General features: G+C 35.5%; 1 protein-coding gene across 7 annotated transcripts in view; it reads right to left on the bottom strand.

The window, feature by feature from the left end:
• Positions 1-23936, bottom strand: part of PUM2 (pumilio RNA binding family member 2) — a 101466-nt gene that overhangs the window by 56050 nt on the left and 21480 nt on the right. For 6 of the 7 annotated variants that reach the window (XM_047851203.1, XM_047851205.1, XM_047851208.1 and 3 more), the window contains exons 2-7: positions 21587-21655; positions 13829-13937; positions 7742-7929; positions 7012-7181; positions 3327-3597; positions 2994-3087 (exon numbers count right to left, since the gene is read on the bottom strand). In XM_047851203.1, coding sequence (XP_047707159.1) covers positions 2994-3087; positions 3327-3597; positions 7012-7181; positions 7742-7929; positions 13829-13937; positions 21587-21637 — 883 coding nt within the window. In that variant the 5' untranslated portion in view covers positions 21638-21655. Of the gene's footprint in view, positions 1-2993; positions 3088-3326; positions 3598-7011; positions 7182-7741; positions 7930-13828; positions 13938-20523; positions 20649-21586; positions 21656-23936 lie in introns of all 7 variants that reach the window. The other variant, XM_047851207.1, reaches the window with a different exon arrangement.

Genomic DNA, 23936 nt, shown 5'->3' with positions numbered 1-23936 from the left:
AAAAATTTTTTTTAATTCACTTAAATGGGAAAATATACATCAATTCTTGGCCAGTATGTCCATATTACTCCCCAGGAAAGTTGTGCCAATTTACATTCCCATCAGGAATATATGAATATGCCATTCACACTCCTGTCAAATTTGGACATTACCCAACCATTTAAATTTTTTAAGTTTATTTATTTTGAGGGGGTGGTGGGCAAGCACAAGTGGGAGAGGGGCAGGGGCATGAGAGAATCCCAAGCAGATTTCCCACTGTCACCCCGGAGCCCAACATGGGGCTTAAACTCATGAACCATGAGATCATAACCTCAGGTGAAATCAGGAGTTGGATACTTAACAGACTGAACTGCCCAGGTGCCCCTACTAAACTGTTAAAGAGTTGTCAATCTGACAGGTAGAATAAAGCATTAAAAATATTTTGTTTTAATCTATGGTTCTCTGTCTATCAAAGAGGCAAAATGTCTTGCAAAACTTTTTCTCATTTAAAATTTTGATACATTAGGAATAGGACCCAATTATCTCAGAGCTATTTTCCAAATACATGCTTTTATCGTTAATTTGAAATCCCAATTAAGGTTAGAACCCACTCCACCGCTGCACCACCTGGGTGGCTCAGTCAGTTGGGTGGCTGACTTCGGCTCAGGTCATGATCTCACAGTCTGTGGGTTTGAGCCCCTCGATGGGCTCTGTGCTGGCAGCTCGGAGCCTGGAGCCTGCTTCCGATTCTGTGTCTCCCTGTCTCTCTCTTCCCCTCCCCTGTTTGCTCTCTGTCTCTCAAATAATAAACATTAAAAAAAAATTTTTTTTAAATGTGGCTACAAAAGAATTTAAAACTCTATGTGGCACATATTATATTTCTGTTGTAAAGTGCTGTTCTAAAGTAGGCTATCAGACACCCAAGAAATTACTAGTCAAACTTGGATAAAAAGAATGATGGTCAACAATAAATCCATTTAACTGTGGAACAAAGGTTAAAAGGTAGGATTCGTGTATCTGGGTGGCTCAGTGCATTAAGCATCTGGCTCTTGTTGTCAGCTCACGTCATGATCTGGCTTGCGAGTTTGAGCCCTGTGTCAGGCTCTGTGCTGTGTTGAGCCTGCTTGGGATTCTCTCCCCCACCCCCACCCTCTCTCTCTGCCCCTCCCTTGCTCATGTGCCTTCTCTTTCTCAAAATAAATATTTTTAAAAGATGGGATCAATTTTGGTAAATTATGCTTAGAAATATTTCCATTTTATTCAGGTTTTCAAATTTAATTGCATAGTCTTCCAGATGGCTTCACAAAGAAATTCTGCCTTATGGTCTCTTAAAAGACCATGTAAGTCCAATGTTATTTGAAATACTCCAGGGTACTAAAAAGGGAGATATTTCTAAATTCTTTTTATGACAAATCTGACCAAAAAAATGAAAAAACAAACATACATACAAACGTAAACACTAATTTCATATACACATTATTGATGCAAACACCCTAAATAAAACACTAGCCAATTGAAAGAGCTCATTAAGAGAATTATAGATACATTTTTATTCCATGAACACAAGAATGATTCAATTATTAGAAAATATTCACAGAAGTTAGCATTTACAAATCAAGAGCTTTCACAGATACCAATTAAAAGATATATAAAAGCCATTTACAATGATAGTAAAAGATAAAATATCTAAGAATATACTTAAGAAATATGCAAACTTATATGATAAAAACTTTAAAGCACTCATAAACAACACATAAGCAGATGTCAACAAAAATAAAAATACACCATGTCCTGATTAGAATACTTAATATCATAAAGATGTCAATTTTCCCAAAGTTAATTTAAAATTTTAACCCAATATTCTGGTAGTAAATAAATGAAGTCTAAAGTTTATATAAAAAAGCTTATAAGAAGAGAAAACTTCAAAAAGGAAGAGCAATAATGGGTATACTATTAGCCTGTCATATATTAAACCATACCATAAAGAAATAAATAAAAGCGTTACACCAGTCCATTAGTAGACAGGAATCACTATGTTTCTAACAATGAGAAGGAAGGATTAAGTATAGGAATAAAGAAAGTTGGAGGCAAAGAATGCATGCTGCTATTAGAAGTCACCTAGAAATGTGTGGTCATCTTGGATAAAAACCAAAAATAAAATTTGGGACCTAGGTGTCCTTCTTGGATTGACAAAGAACAATACAAATGTAAGGGAAGAGAAACAACTTAATAAATATTTCCCCCTTCCACTGATTATGATGTTGAGAATATTCACAACTTTTCCAACCAAGAAATAAATCAAGGTTAGCTAAAACCAGGCATAAACGTGGTTATATAAATCTACACATGTGATACAATGATGTAATACTATACATATACATTTACCAATATCATATTCCGGATTGTGGTAGTGTACTATGATTATGTAAGATGTAACCATTTAGGGAAAGCTGTGTGGGGAACCTCTCTGTACTCTCTTTGCAACTCCATGTAAATTTAGAATTACTTCAAATTGAAAAGTTAAAAATAAAAAACCCCAACATGGACAACATGTACCAATGCTTTGACTCTAGCAATAACAAAGGTATAATAATAATTCATGTTAAAGGCTAAAGGTCAAAGTCCAAATAACTTAATGAAGTGAAGAAGAAAATATTTTAAGGAATTTTCTTGGAATTGATTCCCAAACCATTTTTTTTAAATAAGCATTTTTACTTGACAAAAAGACACAAATAACTACATTTGAATTTCCAAGTGTTTGACTCTCTTAACTTTACACTGACCTTATGTGCTGACAGCTTTCATCATATTATACATTTTTATTTAACGATACAAAAATCAGAAACAGTTCTTCCCTAGTTAATCTTTACTCCTGCCATGTAATCTATTACTCTTTTAAGAAGACGTTTTAAAACAAGAACCCCATACAATTATAGAAAAATAAAACATTCTAATAAACACTAACACAAGAGTTGCTAACAGTCTAATCAAAATGGTAACTTATAAAGACTCACCTATATGTGGCTGCTGAGCTGCAGCTAATGCATATTGCTGCTGTTGAGCTGCAGTTAACTGCTGAACTGTTAGTGCATTAGTCCTCTGAAAGAGCTATTAGGGAAAATATTTAAAACAAAGATTAGTCTCAAAGCATTTAATTTCTATTTAGAAAGCTGAGAATAGATTATTTTAAACACATATTTCAATCACTTTCTCAACTACAAAAACATTTTATTTATAAAACATTAAGTATTTAAGAACACTCCTATTATTCATGTCCATGCCTCACAGCACCAGAGGCTACACCGGTACATAGTTCAGAGAAGCTTCACTGAAGGGGCATGCTTTACCTGCTGCTGGGGATTGTAGTCAAAAAGGCCTACAGTAGCTCCTGAAGAGTCCATGGGTACCTGATTACCAGGATAGTCAAACTGCAAGGAATCCAGACCAACTTGTTCCATGGCATCCAGATTCTGGGTTTCAGGATTTGAAAACTCTTCAACAAGTGGTTTATTAGCTGTAGGATTGGGAAGAGGCCCCAATCCTTCTGAGGGATTAGTATTGGGGCCCAGGCGCTCAACTACTTCAGTTGGAGAGGCTTGACGACTTCCAGGAGTACGACTACATAAAGAAAACAGAAAGGCATTATGAGTAAAAGTAGTAAGTCAAATCTGAATGGAAAGTAGGAAAATCATGAAAAACAAATGGTGGCAAAATACAGAAGGCAAATCAGGCACCCCAGGTCACTCATTATTCCACTTTATTACAACCCGCCCCCCCCCAGTTTAATGTCTTAAGAACTGACACAGTTTCATTTTTTCATATTACTAATGATCATTTTCTCCACAGTGAATAGCATAAAGATATAACTCAATTTTACAGATAAGAAATTGCCCAATATCACAATTTAGGCTCAGACTCCCTGAAACTTTTGTCTCAAATCACAGACAAAATGAGTAAGTACGAATAGCAGCCTATCAAGTGACAAACACGGGAAGTCTCAAAACCAAAATCCACCTACCATATTCCTGTCTTGCCCAAGAGTACAGAATTTTCCCGTAAAATCTTGCTTGCTATTTGGGGGAGGGCGGGGAGAGGGGACTGGACAGAAAGGATGGCCTTCATGACTTCAGAGTGTAAAATGTGGGATATAACAAAAAAGGACATGAACCAAGACAAAGGCTGACTCCGGACTCCGACTTTAAATATGATTTTGAGCAAATCACTTCATCTTCCAGGCCTCAATTCCTTAAGTGAGGAGACCAAAGACATAATCTTCTTGTACTTATTTTTCCAAATGAGGACAAAAAAGGAATTATGAAAAGCCTCTATGACCGCTCTCAAAAACCCATCTTTATCACACTAAATTGCTTCAGTTTAAGTCATCAGAAAGAAATGGAAACGTGTAACATATTTACCAAAAACTAAATGTGCCCTTCAATGAAAAGTAAACTTCCACATACAAAAAAGCAACTTCCTCTACTAACTAGCGTCTTTATTTTCCCAAAAAATGTATTAAGATTAAATATTAAGGATCGACTCTTTTATCAACATCTTTCATGGTCTAAACTTTATTTCTATATATAATCTATTCTCATTTACCAATGTCTTTTCTTCTACAGAATTATTTTGTGCAAGATCCTTTCCCATACAAGAAGTAAGTTTGTTCTTAGGAAGCTTGAGTTCATAGTATATTCAACCATAAGTACATTAAATAAATGGTAATAACTATTTTACCTGGCTTTCATTGCCAGTTGTTAACATCTATGTAACTCTGCCCCCAACTTCAGGAGCTTCACATTGAGATAAATTTGCTAACATATACAGAGCATTTTACAAGTAATTACTTATAAGAATTTGTTTCCAGATACTTAGGTGAACTTGCATTTTATTTAAAATTCAATCACTATCCTCGCAACATTTAGAAGAAATTTCTAACTCCTTTAACCATACATAATTTTTCATGTGAATATTCCACAAAGGTTTGCTTTTCTTTCAGAATATATGGGAAGAAAAAAATAAAACTGAAAGGGTCTTCTTTAAAATCAGCTAGAAAGGGGCGCTTTGGGTGGCTCAGTCAGTTAAGCGTCCGACTTCGGCTGGGTCACGATCCCACGGTTTGTGGGTTCAAGCCCTGCATCGGTCTCTCTGCCGATAGCTCGGAGCCTGGAGCCTGCTTCAGATTCTGCACCTCCCTCTCTCTCTGCCCCGCCCCTCTCGCTCTGTCTCTCTCAAAAATGAATAAACAAAAAAAATTTTTTTTTCTTTAAAGAATATTTTTTTAAAAATCAGCTGGAAAAAAAAAATAATAAAGCCTGGTATAGTTCTCTCCCTCCTTTCAGTTCTACACTCTAGTGGTTATATACTGATGATGTATCAATTAATGTACATATTAATGATGTGTGAGCATAGTGACTGTATGGCCACAGCCATATGTCTGACACATTTTTATACTATCAAATACAATACTGTATCTAGAATATTTTGTAAGCAATTTTAAATACATACCCCAACCTTAATGGAATAAAATTATAATTTTAATAAATGTACAAGTCCGTATTAATATGGAGAAGCATAGCCTTTCATACACACAACTCTAATATAGTGATAGATAGAGGATATAATAGAAAAGGGAATTACGCTATCAAGTGGTGCTATTTTCTTGCTATAGTTAATGGTGTATTAACACTTCAATTATAAATGCATACTCTGAAGGGCTCATAATCAACTCAGTTTTAAATATACACCCTTGCTAAATCGCAGATTAGGTAATTGCAGAAAAGCACAATCAGGATAAGGCTCTAAAACAAACTGAAAAGCATGAAATGTATTTCTCGTCAAAGAGGTTTACTGGTTTTGGATGCTTTTTTGCACTTAGAACAGATACAAATGGCACTGTTTTTAGGAAACATTGTTACTCTGCTTTTGACAATTAAAGGCAATAATAAATGTAAATGCATACCACCCACATATATGATTACACTCAGTTAAGGGAGATTCTGTGGCTCACAAGACCTCAAAGAAAACAGTTCATTTTCAGCATCTCATTAGTGAAATATAAAGTTATAGGAATTCAGTATGAAGAAACAACTCTCTAATATCTAGGTAAAGGTACACTGGCTAATTTGAGACAGGCTAGAAGAAAATATTTAATTGCCATCAAGAAACAACTAAGTTACAACTTAAAGACTTCTAAGCTTAAAACTAACTTTTTGAGATCTCTAATATGTTCCCTACTTCCTAATTTCAGAAATATTAAGTATTAGCACAAATTCGTATTTATGAACAAGAAAGGTCACAGCTCCTAAGCTAATGATGTTTTCTCATTTCCAAGATTAAGAGTTAAGTGGGGGGTGGGGGATACAATACAGGGATAGAAGAAAGAGAAAACTCCACAAAAAAGGTGCTCAAGAGCAACCCCAAGAGGAGTTTGCCAAGAAAAATCACAGATTAAACCTAAAATTCACTAAATTTTAGCAGGCAGGAAAAAGTTAAAATTTAGACTACCATATTAGCAGAAAGGTAACAGCAATGCCTAACATTACTCCTTTAATGGAAGGCATGGTTTTATTTTTTTTTTTTTAATTTTTTTTTTTTTTTCAACGTTTATTTATTTTTGGGACAGAGAGAGGCAGAGCATGAACGGGGGAGGGGCAGAGAGAGAGGGAGACACAGAATCAGAAACAGGCTCCAGGCTCCAGGCTCTGAGCCATTAGCCCAGAGCCTGACGCGGGGCTCGAACTCACGGACCGCGAGATCGTGACCTGGCTGAAGTCGGACGCTTAACCGACTGCGCCACCCAGGCGCCCCTGGAAGGCATGGTTTTAGAGACTATTCTATTGAATTATTTTTTTTAAAAATGGTTCATAATCAATATTCCTTATAAAAAAATTAAATCTTTTTCTGGATTAACGCAAGGCACAAAGGGAAATAAAGTAAACCAAAATTGGAAAAGTGTCTAAATCAACCACATCAGCTAACAGTAATCATCCCTAAAGAGATATGCTTTTCTTCTTGAGAAAGTTAAAGTCTTACTTAAAATCTTTGCAATCGGCATCCATTCCATTTGGCAAACCTCTGCCATTTATTTTAGAATCATCATCATCTCCTTGTTTAAGATCTCTGTTTTGGTCCTCCTCAAATGGAGAAGCCTTGCCTTTTTGATCTCCTTTCTCAGGTCCATCTGTTTCAGCATCTCTAGTGCCCTGAAGAAAAAGAATCTGTTTGATTCTGAATATGTAATAAAACACAAAATAAGGCACCATAAGGTGACCTAAAACTACACTATAGTGCACATAAACAATAAAAGCATTGAACCTTATTTTACTTTCATAATCAACTAATTTATCAAAGGCCAAAAAACTGAGCACAAAGCAGTGATTTATAACAGAAGAGCTAAGGCAACCTTAACTATAGCGGGGCTGGAAGAGCAGTAACACCACAGAAGAGATAATATTTTACTTAATGCATAATTTTGTTCGGTTACATTCACATCAAGCACTACCATAAGTAAGCAATTTTAATCTTGCAAATTATGTTTTTTAATTCATATAATTTTATTTTTGTAACATGGCTAAGATTATATTCCCAGTGGTTCTACTATTTCATGTATTTCAAGAAGTAGCCAAAAAAAGAAAACAAGAGCTCCAATAAGTTATAAAATTTCCTTTAGCTCTTGGGAAAAAACAGAAAAATAAACTGACTTAAAGATAACCAAAAAAACCACTGAGTAATTATTAAATATTTCTTTATTCAAAATACTTACAAAAGTTCCCTTCCTAAATCGAGAATCCAATTTATCAGCAGGAGAAGAACTTAATACATATTCTACCATGCTCACACCAAGGCCTCCACTTTCTGATCGCGGAGACAGTATTGCATTTACTTCACTGTTTCCATGAAAACCCTGTCCAGATCTTCTCTGTACCATAATAGGCTGGGACATTGAATGGTCTGTTTGGAAGAAAGAACACAATTACACGTTTGTACTTTTAAGCTAACCAAAATGTATTTACATTAATATATTGAAGTACAAAAACTCAGCATACCATTTGCAACTATGTGGATGGAACTGGAGGGTTATTATGCTAAGTGAAGTTAGTCAAAGACAAAAATCATATGACTTCACTCATATGAGGACTTTAACAGACAAAACAGATGAACATAAGGGAAGGGAAACAAAAATAATTTAAAAACAGGGAGGGGGACAAAGCATGAGAGACTCATAAATATGGAGAACAGAGGGTTACTGGAAGGGGTGCGGGAGGCGGGATGGGCTAAATGTATAAGGGGCATTAAGGAATCTATTCCTGAAATCATTGTTGCACTGTATGTTAACTAATTTGGATGTAAATTTAAAAAATAAAATTAAATTAAAAAATAACCCAGGAAAAATAAATAAAAGGTTATTGGCTCTATCTTAAAAAACAAAACAAGGGGTGCCTGGGTGGCTCGGTCGGTTAAACGTCCGATTTCGGCTCAGGTCACGATCTCACAGTCCGTGAGTTCGAGCCCCGCGTCGGGCTCTGTGCTGACAGGTCGGAGCCTGGAGCCTGTTTCAGATTCTGTGTCTCCCTCTCTCTCTGCCCCTCCCCTGTACATGCTCTGCCTCTCTCTGTCTCAAAAATAAACGTTAAAAAAAAATTAAAAAACAAAACAAAACCCCTCAGCATATTATTTTTATAATCTTTACAAAAAGCTCTTCAGGGGTGCCTAGGTGCCTCAGGTCATGATCTCTAGTTTTTGAGTTCGAGCCCCTTGAGTTCGAGCCCCTCTGAGCTGTGCTGACAGCTCAGAGCCTGGGGCCTGCTTCAGATTCTATGTCTCCCTCTCATGGTCTCTCTCTCCCCCTCCTCACTCCCACTCCCACTCCCACTCTGTCTCGCTCCCCTAAAATTAAACAAACATTAAAAAAAATTTTTTTTTAAAGGCTCTTCATATTCACTGGCCTAGGCACATTTCTTGGGAATACAGATAGAAAGAGCCATTCGGTAAAAAATAAAAATAAAAACAAAATAAGTAAAAGCTGATGTGAAGCCAGTCAAACCAGAAAGGTCAAGGGAGACAAACATTGACCTGAAGGCTCAGCTACCTGTAAGCATCTCACTAAAATGGTAAAGCTCTCTTTGTGACTCACACTAATTCAAAACAAAAACCTTTAAAAGTAAAACCTAGAAGAATAAAAATAACTCCTAAATTGGCAGAGGCACTCCTCAAGCTCAGTTATATACTGGACAGATTTCAGAACACAAGGCTGTACCACTATAAACACAAACAAATAAGTTTGAAAAAATCAGTTCAGGGGCCCCTGGGTGGCTCAGTCGGTCTCTCGGTTTCAGCTCAGGTCATGATCTCATGGTTTCGTGGGTTTGAGCCCTGTATCCAACCCTGCCCTGACAGTGCAGAGTCTCCTTGGGATTCTCTCTCTTCCTCTCTAACCCTCTCCTGCTCACGCTGTCTCTCTCTCAAATAAATAAAACTTAAAAAAAAGAAAAAAATCAGTTAATATCACAGAATTTTCTCTTGGTGTAAAACCTGTCACCTGAAGATTAGTTTTAAAAATCCGTTCTAGAGGGGCACCTGGGTGGCTCAGTCGGCTAAGTGTCCGACTTCAGCTCAGGTCATGATCTTGTGGTCTGTGAGTTCGAGCCCTGCGTCGGGCTCTGTGCTGACCGCTCAGAGCCTGGAGCCTGTTTCAGATTCTGTGTCTCCCTCTCTCTCTGACCCTCCCCCGCTCATGCTCTGTCTCTCTCTGTCTCAAAAATAAATAAACGTTAAAAAATTTTTAAAAATATATAAAATAAAAAAATAAAATAAAAATCCCTTCTAGTTTAAAACTTTCTCATTTATTTTTAACAAAAAAATATTCACCTGATATGAGTGCCCTTTCTACATTGTTTTTAGGACAAAAAGGAAAAGCAGTATTTAAGATTAGAGAACAAATAGGATACAACTATAATTAAACATTTGAGGCAACTTTTTAGATCTGCCAAAAAAAATTGTAGAAGGAACCAGTGAGCTGCCTCTGGTTCATTTGTGATCATATACAATATTCAGTATTAGGTCTAGTCCTTAAAGGGCTGAACTGTAATGGAGGAACTCAGTCATCACTTCATTAACTGTAGGTTTGATTGCTACTTTTGTTAAAGCATATAAAAACACTACCATTACAGTATCTTTATCCACAAGAGATTAGTCATTATATTTTTTTCATTCAATCAAACTAGTGAATGAACCCATTCATTCACTAGTTCTAATGTTGATTTACGGCCTCTTGCATATTAGGCATTGTGCTTAGAACAAACATGGCAGTACCTGCCCTCAAAGCGATTATAGGTTTAATAGAAGGTAATCATAATAGAGTAAAAGAGCAGCAGTAAAAATAATCAAGGATACTATGCAAAAATAAAGGGCATCAATCCTTCTCAATCTTAGAGTGAATCCCAGAAGAAGTGGTATGAAGAGTAAAGAGTTAAAGTGAGCAAAAAAATAGGGAAACATGAAGGTGGAAAAGACAGTTTCAGTTAGAGAAACCAAGCATATGGTAAAGTCTCCTACAGTCATGGAAAGAATCTTTAGATTGACAATTCCTTTAGGACATTATTCCTACAATTCCTTTATTCATATTTGTACATACTTGGCATTCAATAAATGGTTTTTTCTTTATTTTTTTTTCAATGTTTGTTTATTTTTGAGAGACAGAAATAGAACGTGAGCGAGGGGAGGGGCAGAGAGAGAGGGAGACACAGAATCCGAAGCAGGCTCCAGGCTCTGAGCTGTCAGCACAGAGCCAGAAGCAGACTCAAACTCAGGAACCATGAGATCATGACCTGAGCTGAAGTTGGATGCTTAACCGGCTGAGACACCTGAGTGCCCCCCCAATAAATGTTCTATAAACAAAATAATTTCTAAATTTTTCATTCATTTCTAATTTTCACATGTCTCCAGGTAAAGACTAATATTCATCTTCAGAATTTTATCCATACAGAGTAAAGAAAAATTCCAAGAGGAAATGATATAAGAAATTCAAAATATAAATCTGACACTAAAAGAAATATATAAATTTGTGGCTTAAATGTTTTACTTCTGGTACAAGCTATCCTCCAAATATAACATACCAAAAATATTTCCCAACCATCCATCTTGAAAATAATCTTTCATTACCATGTTGTGCTCAAGATGTTTTCCTTTGGAATGCTTTAAAAAAATATTTGGTTCTGGTAACTAAAGTAATTAACCACTCAACCTTTAAAACAAAAATCAAAACATATCTACCATTCAACTTTTCAAGCACATGTAATTTTAGCAAGGAAAGTGTCTTTTGTGGGAAAAATGTGCCCCAGTCTAAATAATGGAATACTTTAAATTATGAGACCCATGTAATATGGGTTAATTCAAATCCAGAAAAAAAAAAAATCCTTTGAGGGCAATATCTTATTTACCTTCATATTCTCCAAACCTGGCATATTATATTACATACCGACGAACTTCAAAGAAAATTCCCAGTATTTTAAGAAAATTTCACTATAAATTAATAGCTAAAGTTTTCAAACTTTCTCAATTTTTACTATAAGAGTATTTATTAATCACTAAAATTATCTAGTACTACCTAACTTTTCAGCAATTATTTTAGTTGAAAACAAATTTAAATTAAACATTAAATTAAATTTAAAAAACTTAAATTAAAAATTAAAAGACTTTTTTTTTTCAACATAATACTTAATTTTTTTTTTAATTTACATCCAAATTAGTTAGCATACAGTGCAACAATGATTTCAAGGGTAGATTCCTTAATGCCCCTTACCCATTTAGCCCATCCTCCATCCTACACCCCCTCCAGTAACCCTGTTTGTTCTCCATATTTATGAGTCTCTTCTGTTTTGTCCCCCTCCCTGTTTTTATATTATTTTTGTTTCCTTTCCCTTGGGTTCATCTGTTTTGCTCTTAAAGTCCTCATATGAGTGAAGTCATATGATTTTTGTCTTTCTCAGACTAATTTCACTTAGCATAATACCCTCCAGTTCCATCCATGTAGCTGCAAATGGCAAGATTTCATTCTTTTTTTTTTTTTTTTTCAACGTTTATTTATTTTGGGGACAGAGAGAGACAGAGCATGAACGGGGGAAGGGCAGAGAGAGAGGGAGACACAGAATCGGAAACAGGCCCCAGGCTCTGAGCCATCAGCCCAGAGCCCGACGCGGGGCTAGAACTCACGGACCGCAAGATCGTGACCTGGCTGAAGTCGGACGCTTAACGGACTGCGCCACCCAGGCGCCCCAAGATTTCATTCTTTTTGATTGCCGAGTAATACTCCACTGTGTGTGTGTGTATATATATATATAATATACATACATATATAGTATGTATATATATATATATACACATACATATATAGTATATATATATAGTATATATATATATACTATATATATACATACATATATATATTATATATATTATATATTATATATATATATAATATATATTATATATATATATTATATATATAGTATGTATATATATATACACATACATATATAGTATGTATATTATATATACATATATAATATATATATAATATATATATATATATATATATATATAATATATATAAAATACACACACACACACACACACACACACACACCACATCGTCTTTATCCATTCATCCATCAATGGACATTTGGGCCCTTCCATACTTTGGCTATTGTTGATAGTGCTGCTATAACACTGGGGTGCATGTGTCCCTTCGAAACAGCTAGCCTGTATCCCTTGGATAAATACCTAGTAGTGCAATTGCTAGGGTAGTTCTATTTTTAATTTTTTGAGGAACCTCCATACTGTTTTCCAGAGTGGCTGCACCAGCTTGCATTCCCAATATAAAAGACTTTAAACCTTTTAATGTATTTTAATGATTTGTAGAATAAAGAAACACCTGGTAATTTACACTCAAAATTTAAGGTTAATTTGATAATTATCCAGAAATTTGTTCAGAAATTTGTTTTGATCTTAATTTGGTAATTTTGTGTAGCTTTCACAAGCTGCAATGAATTGTTATAAAAAGAGAAACTTATTTGTAAAATACATGTTGACAGTTGCATGTGTATATATCTCAAATTTTACTAATGAGAAACATTTGAAAATATAATTAGTACTACTTTAAGAATAAGGCCATGCTCTTTAATTTACCTATCAATACAGTTACTTCCGTGAACTGTACTCCTTCATACCAGTTCCTTCTCCCTTAACAGTTTCTTGGTTTCTAAGTCTCTCTCCATTACTTGTGGATATCAAAAACATTCAAAGTCTGCTTCCTTTCTGTGGATTTACCTCACTCAGGGAGTTTACTTCCTTTCTGGGTATGGCAAATGTCTAATAAAGCTAAACTGAGCTGCAATTAGATAAATCAGTCGCTGTCCTCTAATACAATTTAAGATTGAAAATCCCTATTGTTAATGTGCCCTCTTTTAATGGAAACTCAGAATTTTATAATCAGAGTTAACTTCATTTTTTTTAAAGATTTTATCTTTAAGCAATCTCTATACCCAACAAACTCACAACCCTGAGATCATGAGTTGCACATTCCACAGGCTAAGCCAACCAGGCACCCCAGAGTTAACTTCAAATAAAACTTTGTAACATACTTCACCGTGACAAACACTTCTAACTGTTAAGTAGATCATTAGATAAGGGCTAATAAAAAATGCGCATTAACAAAAAATGTGCATTATAATGACTTATAAAATCTTCAACAAAGACTTCACAAATTTGCTCCAAATACTGTCTGGGGGTTAACAGGGTTTTGAAAATTTCAAGTAAATTCATAATTCTTACACATACACCAATAACTTACGAGAAGTTCCCCATGCAGTCTCTCTCCATTCATCATCCCCAAGAAATATGCCTTTTTGTCCATCTTTTGTTGAATCATCAGGTTCCCAAAACTTTTTGGTAGGCAAAAGCTATTTGGGATGGAAAAAATGATTAATTTAAGTATCATTCTGATTACAAATTTATTCTAATTCTACATGGGTGAAAGCAAACTTACCACTGGTATGTACAAGTTAGTTTTCAATGCTAAGGAAAATTCAGGGTGAACTATTTTCTAATTTGTATTGTTAATGATAAAATAACTCCTCCCTTATGTTTGGGTACTGGCTCTAATAATTCTAGACCTGAACACTAATCAAAATCCACTTTGGACTTTTCTATACTTTTTTAAAAGGTTTTACCATCATGTGATTTTCTTTATAAATTTTTTCAAAAAACTTACTAAATTTCTTATTCAATATAGATAATACAATAAAAACATTTATACAAAAAAGGAAAACTTTTCCTTTACTTCCAAATACTGCCCTTGGATCACCTCTTATCCCACAGCTTCCATGGCAGAAAATATATTTTCACTTTTACTTGACTTATGCAATGGAAGTATGTGACATATATAGCACATAAAAACTGTGTTGACACAATGATTCACATATTATTCAATATGTACATTTTGGCTAATTCCTAATGATACTTTATTACTCATCCAAGCCTCTCCTCTCTACTTTCCCTGACACTCAGAGAAGATGGACTGGGGAGATGTTTGAAAAGTACAGACTGTTTTGTTTTTCTGAGACATGTATGTGGCATTTTAAGTTAAGTACTCCTAAGATCTCCTCCCTCTCAGCCCATAATTAGGTACCCAGTCTTCCAGGGCTCATAATTAAACCTGTATATACTTCTATCACTAAGCTTTTACCTGTGTTTCTCTCCTTAAGGCATAGTAACCTTATTTTTAGAGAGTTTACAAACATACACACTAAATGTAATACAATGAACGTAGTAAAACCTGAATTGAGTCTGAGAAATAAAACGGGCAGTGGGGGGGAGGGTTGAAAGTGTGAGCAGAAGGGGAGGAAGATACAGTAAATCATGAACAAAGGCACAACCTGATAAACTGCACTGTGTGTACAACAAGGTGTGAGATGGATGAACAGATGTGGGAATGTCAAAGCTAATGCTGGTAGAACTTTCTAGGTCAGATTCTCAGAAGCCTTAAAGATAAGCTAAGAAATTGCACATTTCACCAACGTAAAGGGAATTCAGAGAGGTTAAGACATTATGTTTTAGAAAACAACTCAAGTTATAAGCTTTAAGAATAATGGATAGTCTAGACTACAGGCAAGGAAATCGGTTTAGCAAATTCCAACAGGGCCAAGATGGTAGAACTAAAACAGGTGGTACTAACCCAAAGAACTGAAAAAACAAAATGGTTTGAGAGACATTTAGGACAGTCAAAATGAGAATGATTACAAGTGGGGAAGGGATTAATAAAAAGGATACAATTTTTAAATTTGGATAATAAGCTAAATGGTAGCACTATTAACTAAAACAAAAAGCCAGAAGCAGCTTTGAAGGCAGGGGGAAAAGTCCAATTTGGGCATGTTCCCAATCTACAGATTTTTTTGCTAAATTAAATATATTTAATTTTAAAGGAAACCAGCTTCTACTAATTTTAGAAAGAAAAGTTTTTCCATGTTAGGATCACCCTGGGCTGCAAATGATTTTTATTTAAAGCACATTTTAAACAATAATCTGCTCTAACGAAGATCCCAGCAAAATGCAACCTCTGTTCCTTCATAAGCTTTTTTTAAAAATCACTATAAAAGGTTCATGTAAATATTCAAACAAAATGTAAAGCTGATAATACTAAAACACTGCACTTGATATATTTAAATAATTGAACATGTATGCATAATAAAACCCAAGTTAATACTTTAAAATATCATTAAAAATTGGTTTCTGAGAGAATGTTTTATCCATACATCATGAAAAAAAGTTTCAATATCAAAATAATAGTAACAAACTGAGGGTAAAGTTTTAGAAACTTAATAGAAACAGTCACAGAAATGGCTGAAACTAACCTAAAGTAACAGAAATAACAATCCCTTTGAGGAAGTCTTTGTGATAAAGTTCCGTGTAGTGCTTTAGTAGAGAAGCTCATAAATTACTGCTTTAAAACACAACTAGAGGGGGTGCCCGGGTGGCTCAGTCGGTTGGGCATCCAACTTCAGGTCAGGTCATGATATCACAGCTCCTAAGTTCGAGCCCCACGTCAGATTCTGTGCCAACACCTGGGAGGCTGGAGCCTGCTTCAGATTTTATGTCTCCCCCTCTCTCTCTGCCCCTCCCCTGCTCGTGCTTTGTCTCTCCCAAATATAAACATTTTAAAAAAATTAAAAACAAAAACTGTATTAAGCACTTATCCAATGTGCCTACTTTTTGTCAAACACTGTGCTATGAATATCTTCATTTTGCAAACATTTATTAAGTTATCATGCACAGGAGTTAGTAAAATTAATACCTCTCCTAACAAAGGCCTATACCAACATTCTACAAACAACGTTCTGTGACAGTTTAGACACTGATTTGAAATACTTTCAGAGAAACTACTAGCTTGTGACCAAGAAAAGTTAAAATGAACTGAATACAGGGAAAGGCAACAATTCAAGATAGACCATTTAGGGGAAAAAAAAATGTAGGCAGTACACTGGCTGGAATAGCAATAAAATTAGAGATTTGCCCCTGGAGACTCTTTTACGGTAGTAGATAGGGGGAAGCATATTATAGAAAACAAGGGTTAAGAGATCTTAAAGATCTGCAAAATATATTATCCAGTACTACTTCATATTAGTTCCCAATTTCACAAAAACTTTAAACCAAGGTCAAGCAACTCAGTATATCTTGTTAACCTACACCTCTGTCTTTCCAACTCAGAAATGACTGGGTGAACATACAAATTCATCCCCCCAACTGTCCACCATTTTACTAGTTCTTTCCTTCAAGAAGCATTTATGGCTTGCCCTCTCCATCTTCAAAAATAGCAGTACGGGGCGCCTGGTGGCTCAGTCGGTTGAGCGTCCAACTTCGGCCCAGGTCACAATCTTGCGGTTTGTCAGTTCAAGCCCCGCGTCAGGCTCTGTGCTTGGAGCCTGGAGCCTTCTTCATAAAAATCACAAAACCAACCAAATTAACATAATCCCAAGAATTAACAGGATGTAAAAGCTTTATGTCTACAATATGGTGTTTTAAATTAAGATGTTCATGTAAGGGGCGCCTGGGTGGCTCAGTCAGTTAAGCGGCCGACTTCGGCTCAGGTCATGATCTCACAGTCCGTGAGTTCGATCCCCGCGTCGGGCTCTGTGCTGACAGCTCAGACCCTGGAGCCTGTTTCAGATTCTGTGTCTCCCTCTCTCTGACCCTCCCCCATTCAGGCTCTGTCTCCCTCTGTCTCAAAAATAAATAAACGTTAAAAAACAAAAATTAAAAAAAAAAAAAAGATGTTCATGTAATATCTAAACTGGGACACTTCTGAGGAAGGGGGTGCTATTAATAATTATGCCATGACACCAGATATGTATCTGGACTATCTGGTCAAATTACGATGTTAAGGTGACTCTCTTCATAATGGAAGTTCACAAAAGACAGGCATAGATGCTAATAACTAAATGTGTATGTAGGAAACAAAAGACAGGGTAATTCCCTTGAACCCCACAATGGTGCTTTTCCAGACTTTAATTTTTTCTATTAATAAAAGATATCAATACTTCTTCATTTTTTCAAATCATACCACTTCCCCCAGATCTTCTCCATTTCTAACACTTTAATCACCAGAACCATTAGATGTCATCACTTCCAATAGGAAGCAGTACTGTAAATAGTCAAGGCACTCATCAGTTCATGCTATTCAATCACTACTATATACCATCTTGGGCCAGTTAACCATTCTGAGCTTCAATCTTCTCATCTGTAAGGATAATATTAACAATACTTTTATAGTTTCTATGAGGCTAAAATGAAATAGCGTAAGTAAACTGCTTAGAATAGTACCAAGCATATAACAGACATAAATTAGATCTCTTTGCTACAAAAATAGGAACCTTTTAATATTTATTATAAAACATAACAAACTGGCCAGCAACATTTAACTGGCTGATTATTTTAAAGGACTATGATATTACTATTCAATACAAAAGTCTTATCTATAGTTATTTGCCTTCTTTTTCCAATTCATTTTGAGTATCATAGGAGGGACATGAAACAAAGAATAGATGCCTAATACCGTCCCATCCTGCACAAGGAATCAGAACCAAAGTTACACACATGGCTAATAAATGGCAGCAATAGGATTTGGACACATCGTCTGTATAATTCTAAAGCCCATTCTCTTTACACCTACCATGGAAGATGGTTCTTTTCAATCATAGTCTAATTCATCAATATTTCTGAAAATTACCAGCATTAGACCACCACTAGATATAATAAAAAAGCTTAGGGGTGCCTGGGTGGCTCATTGGTTAACTGCCCGAATCCTGATACCAGCTCAGGTCATGATCTCACAGTTCATGGGATCGAGCCCGCATTGGGCTCTGCACTAACACTGCAGAGCCTACTTGGGATTCTCTCTCTCCCTCTCTCTGCCCCTCCCACGCAGGCACATGCATGGCATGCTCTCTCTCAAAAATAAGTAAACATTTTAAAAAGTTTATATTATCATGATATTCACCCCATATAACGTGGGCATTCATTATGGTGGATAAAGTTTAAGAATTAAGGTAAAGATTTCTGTAGATAAAACTATGATCGTTAAACACTATTTCAAATAGCTGGCTTCTATTCCAGTTATCCCTAACAGCTCAGATCAGAGCTAGAACATTTGAGAGATATATGTAACTCATACAAAGGTTATTCCTAATACTGTCTTCAAAGAAGTCAATCTTACTCAGAGTCATAGTGATAGTGATAGATTGGAGAGAAAACAGAAGTTCCCTCCCATATCCAGCATTCCACTTCACCATACCACCTGGGATCTTAGTGCATAACATTCTTTAAATATTACTGTGTCAGAAAAGAAAGGAGGGGGCATTATTTATCATACTAAGCTTTGACTATTCCCTAAATAATATACATTAACGCAGGGACTTAAAATTAAATTCTAGGTTCCCTAAAGAATTTCAGGCAGGGGTATCTTTCCCCCTATTTAAAAAATAAACAGGAACATACTGTGTGTGTATATAATAGATTTGTGCCTTTGCACTGTAGTTTTAAAACACTATATTAATGAAGCTGAGTCCAACCGCCTATGAATTAGCTTTGTTCTTTTTAAGCCATATGACACAATACAAATCAGTAAGTCTTTTGACAGAAACATGCTATGGAAAAATATGGAAAGAATGAGTTTATGAATGGATGAATACAGATCTGTTCCCATTTCTGGATGACCAAGTAGAAAAGACTGCCCTTCTGATGGTGGGTCAGTAAAGACATCATGACCTACAAAACCCAGTACATTTGAAAATAGTCCTATATGTAATGCAATATTTGTACATGAGAAATTTACAACAACTTAAGACATAATAAAGAAAATTTGATTTTTGAAGAAAAAGTCAAGAATAGGGCAATCCATTAAAAAAGGATGTCACATTAAAAAATAAACAAGCAATTTTAGAAAACTCAGGAGCCAAAAACTCAGGGCTACTTTTAATTTATTAAAATGAATGAATTCTGGGATAAAACAAAAACAAAAAACCTCACCTGTCAGGAAAGGAGGAGAAGACTGGTGAGAGAGAGACAGGCAAAGAAGGAAATCCCAGAAGGTTCCCTGCTGCCTGTGAGATGAGGAAAGATAGAAAGGCTTGTGGGAGAGAGAACCCAGAGGCAGAAACCTGAGTAGGTTTCTTAGCTATCTCTTAGAGGTAACAGAATTAGTTGGTAAACTGTTAAGAAAAAAAACTTAATTAGTGAATAACAGCTTATTTAAAAATACATTTCTACTGAATGAAGGTCATAGAAGCACTGACCTACTGTTATCTGCCCAAAAGAGCAGGCAGTCTAAACCCTAGCCACTTTCATTCTGCGTTATCTAAAATTTCCATTAAGAAGGCCTAGATTTAAGTTTAGATTAACATACTGTTCAACCCAGCTTGTCTCTTTTCCAAAAACCTCAAATATACCTCCTCCACCCCCAAATAACTAACCAAACTCTTCCAACTACTGTTTCTGATCATGACATTCTTGTTTAACTGCAAAGATGTCTTTGCATTTATCAAGTGTTATTTAGAAGGGGAGTGGGGAAATGAGCCAATCTGTAAACATATATACAATGTAGATCTAGGAAGTAAAGTGCTGGGGGTCTAAAGAGAATTAAGTTAATGGTGTGGCTTTACTTGCCCTTAAATCACTGAGTTCAAGTTTGTCACAGATCAGGCTGAAACACTGTTCAAACCTGGATTATTTTGCTTTCTAAAGACCAAAGAAAACAAGTAGCAGAGAACAAAACAGAAGCCTTTTTCAACTATTTCTTTTTATTCACCCACAGTGTAAATAATGCCTAAGTAGCCACTGCAGTGAAGGTGTAGGGATTTTTTTGTTGTCGTTGTTGTTGTTTAACTAAAAAATTATTCCTTCTTTCAAACCTTTCTTAGGGACCAGAATTTTACCTTATACACTAGACTAACAAGTGTACTTTGGCAATACTTATGCTTAAGCACCTTAACTCACCCTTAAATCAGTCCTCTGAAAATGACAAACTCTTTGGAAAACGCTGTTCTGGAGAAGGGAAGGGTTAGCTAGCTGCAGGGTGCCCTCTTGTGGCCCAGAGGAGTGACTGGACTCTTTTTCTGCATCTGAAGAGCACAGCATTGGATGGAGTGAGTCTCATGAAGGTCGCTAATCTACCAAAGTAAAATAATCTCCGGGAGCAAGCAGTTAATTACACATCTCATGTCTGTTCACTGTTATGTTCTATTACCAAAGTCCACACTATGTTAGTACTACAGAACATGACAAAATAAAGATGTGACCACAAGGGTTTTCATAATCAATTAGTTTTCTAAATAGTCTTTAGGTATATGGAAAACTGAAGCATTTTTTATTCCTTAATTTATGTGATGGTGTAGTTAAATGGGATGCCCCAACAAAAATCATGTATTAACAGGACTGATAAAATCTATTAAATTCAGAGTGCTAACTGTGTGCCACTTATTCAAAGCTAACAATCTACAGAAAAGATTAATATAAAACAAATTGTAACAAGTAATAAAGTACGTATAAAGATCTAGGAGAAGTCAGAAGAGGAAGTAATTAATTTTACTGCAGATAGCAATGGGACAACAGATAAGAATCTTTCTCAGTACAGTCTTGTAGAGGATTAGAAGTTTATTAAGCAGTGAACAAGGAGAGATTTTTGGAAGAGAGAATAGTGAACAATCAAGTGTGGCTAAAGCAAACGTCATACATATATAAAACAGCAGGACAAGGATCAAGAAAGGCTCTTTTCTAAGCAAAGTAATTATGGTTCATTATCAAAATATAAAACATTATCTAAACCAAGTCAATCAAATCAATTAGATACAATCTCACTAAAAATTACTACTAGAGGTTTAAAAAAAAAAAAAAGGTGAAAATCACCACAACTACAGAATTGTATCATCTGAAATTTAAAAAACCCACATCATGTGGAAGACATAAACACTATTTTCAAGAATATTTATGGTTTAAAAAAAAGTCTTAAGGGCTCAAATAAAGTGAGGTATATACATTCTTAGTATTCGTAAGTATTTACCTCTCCCATTCCCCGAGATTCTAATGCAAGAGCTTGAAAATCATGATTCATTTCATCCACAGATCAAACCTGTTGAACAAAAACAAAAATCAGTAGAAAGAAAAATTTAAATAGACTGTATCAAGTATTTTTATATTATATTGCTGCTATTACTGCAATTAGCATGAGCAGAGATAGACAAAAACCGATTTCTCTATGAAGATAGATTTCCCTAAATAGAGCACATAACAGCAATCTACATTAAAATTAAAACCCTGGGGTCAAAGGTTCGTGGGTTATTCTGTGTGCCAAGAAAAACCACTAATGGCTGAGCAAAATAGAAGGTAACAAACAAAGGAAGCAAGCTCAAATACTAAAGTATAGTTAGCTTGTTTTTTGTTCCAATTATAACATTACTATTTTACATTACTTTAGTTAATATTTTTCAAAATTTCTCAACACTTCCTTATTTGTAGATCTTCTACCACTGATTTAAAACTTTCCCTCAAAATATGCAAGTGATGATCCAGTTCAATCTCAAAGAAACACACAAATTAATCAGCTGTGAGAGCGATTAAATATTGAAATTTCCTTAAGAGTAACTCCTTTCACTTCGCCTTCTACTAAAACTAAAGTGTATGTTTCTTATCTTTTCATTTCTAACATTTTAAATTATCATTCATGTGACAATGTGTTGAGTCAGAAGGTCCTTTGCCTTCGAATGTTAAGTACTGCTGGAGAACACCATTCAACACTGAAGCCACTACAAATTCACAGCCTTCAGCTCTTAGGCCTTGCAATACAATCCTATTAATTTCCCCAATAGGTTCTCTCTCTTTAAGACTCCATAGTATTGGACATTACAAAGCACCCCTCCCTTGCTGTAATAATGTTCTCCGTTGCCACTTTCTCTCTCATCATTTTTCCTTCTACTTTCCAACGTGTCCAGTTGCTTTTTCTCAGCCTTCACAGATCCCCTTGTCTCTTCAACTCTAGTGTTCCTTTAGTCCTCTATCCAAGGTAGTGTCCTCTCTACCCCTTATCCTGAGCAATCTCATCCACTCTCATCGCTTTGAAAACTATATATATGCTTAGGACTCTCACTCAAACATTTGTATTTATAAGCCAAATTTCTCTCTTAAAAATGTCCAAATATCTCCTTCCCATTCCCTGGGCAAAATTCCAACTTTATTCTTCTTCCCCATTTACAGCTTAATTCTTTCCTTTCTTACACCAATATCCAATCACTAATGTCAACCTCCTACCTCACTTAAATCTAACCATTTTCCAGCTGTTTGGTTGTTTACACTACCACCATCTCTTACCTAAAATGACTGTAATTCTGTCTTCCCATCATACACTCTAATCTCCAAATGTAATCAGTCATCTTTCTGAACTGTACTTTGTCCATGTGATTCCTACATCTTAATCCTTGACTTAAAGATAAAGCTCAAACTCCTGAAGGTGGTTTACAAGGAAATAGAATTAGATTCAAATTATAGTCTGGCAGCTTAGTAAGTAGCTCTACAACTCTGAACAAGTACCCTAAACTGTTTTCTCTCAATTTCTTCATGGGATGGTAACTGGAGCATCTGCCACATGGCTTACTGTGAATTAGAGAACAGGGTATGTAAGTATTCAAAACTTAGCTAATAAAAGGGCACCTGGCTGGTTCAGTTGGTAAAGTATGCAATTTTTTGTTAAATATTTTTCTTTATTTTGAGAGCACAAGTGGGGGAGGGGCAGAGAGAGGGGGATAATCTGAAGTGGCCTCTACTCTGACAGCAGCTACCCCAAGGTGGGGCTTGAACTCATGAATCACAAGATCATGATCTGAGGTGAAGTCAGATGCTCAACCGACTGAGTTACCCAGGTGCCCTGAGCATGCAACTCTTGATCTCAGGGTTGTAAGTTTGAGCCCCACACTGAGTGTAGACCTTACTTAAAAATAAAATCTTTTAAAAAGTCAGCTATTAAAAAAGCTCTTCAATCTTTTCATCAAATGATACTTGAAAAGTAAGATATCCATATGCAAAAAAGTGAACCTCAACACATACCTTACACTTTAATAAAAAAACTAATGGATCATACAGCTAAATGCAGTATCTATTATTATAAGACTTCTAGAAAAACAGAACAGCTATGTGACCTAGTGTTTATGAGGTAAGATCAACATCAAAAGCAGAGTCCATAAAAGAAAAACCAATGTGTAAAAAATCTGACTTCGTCCATAAAACAGGCTGAACAAAAGACACTGATAATAATGAAAAGACCACAGACTAGGAGAAAAATATTTGGAAATCACAGATCCAATACAGGACTTGTATCCAAATATATTAAAAAACTCTAACAAAATAACAAAAGAACAAAC

This window comes from Prionailurus viverrinus, chromosome A3, assembly GCF_022837055.1.
Source record: "Prionailurus viverrinus isolate Anna chromosome A3, UM_Priviv_1.0, whole genome shotgun sequence".
Classification (NCBI taxonomy): domain Eukaryota; kingdom Metazoa; phylum Chordata; class Mammalia; order Carnivora; family Felidae; genus Prionailurus; species Prionailurus viverrinus.
Note: the sequence above shows the minus strand (reverse complement) of the source record. Positions and strands in the feature narration are given on the sequence as shown.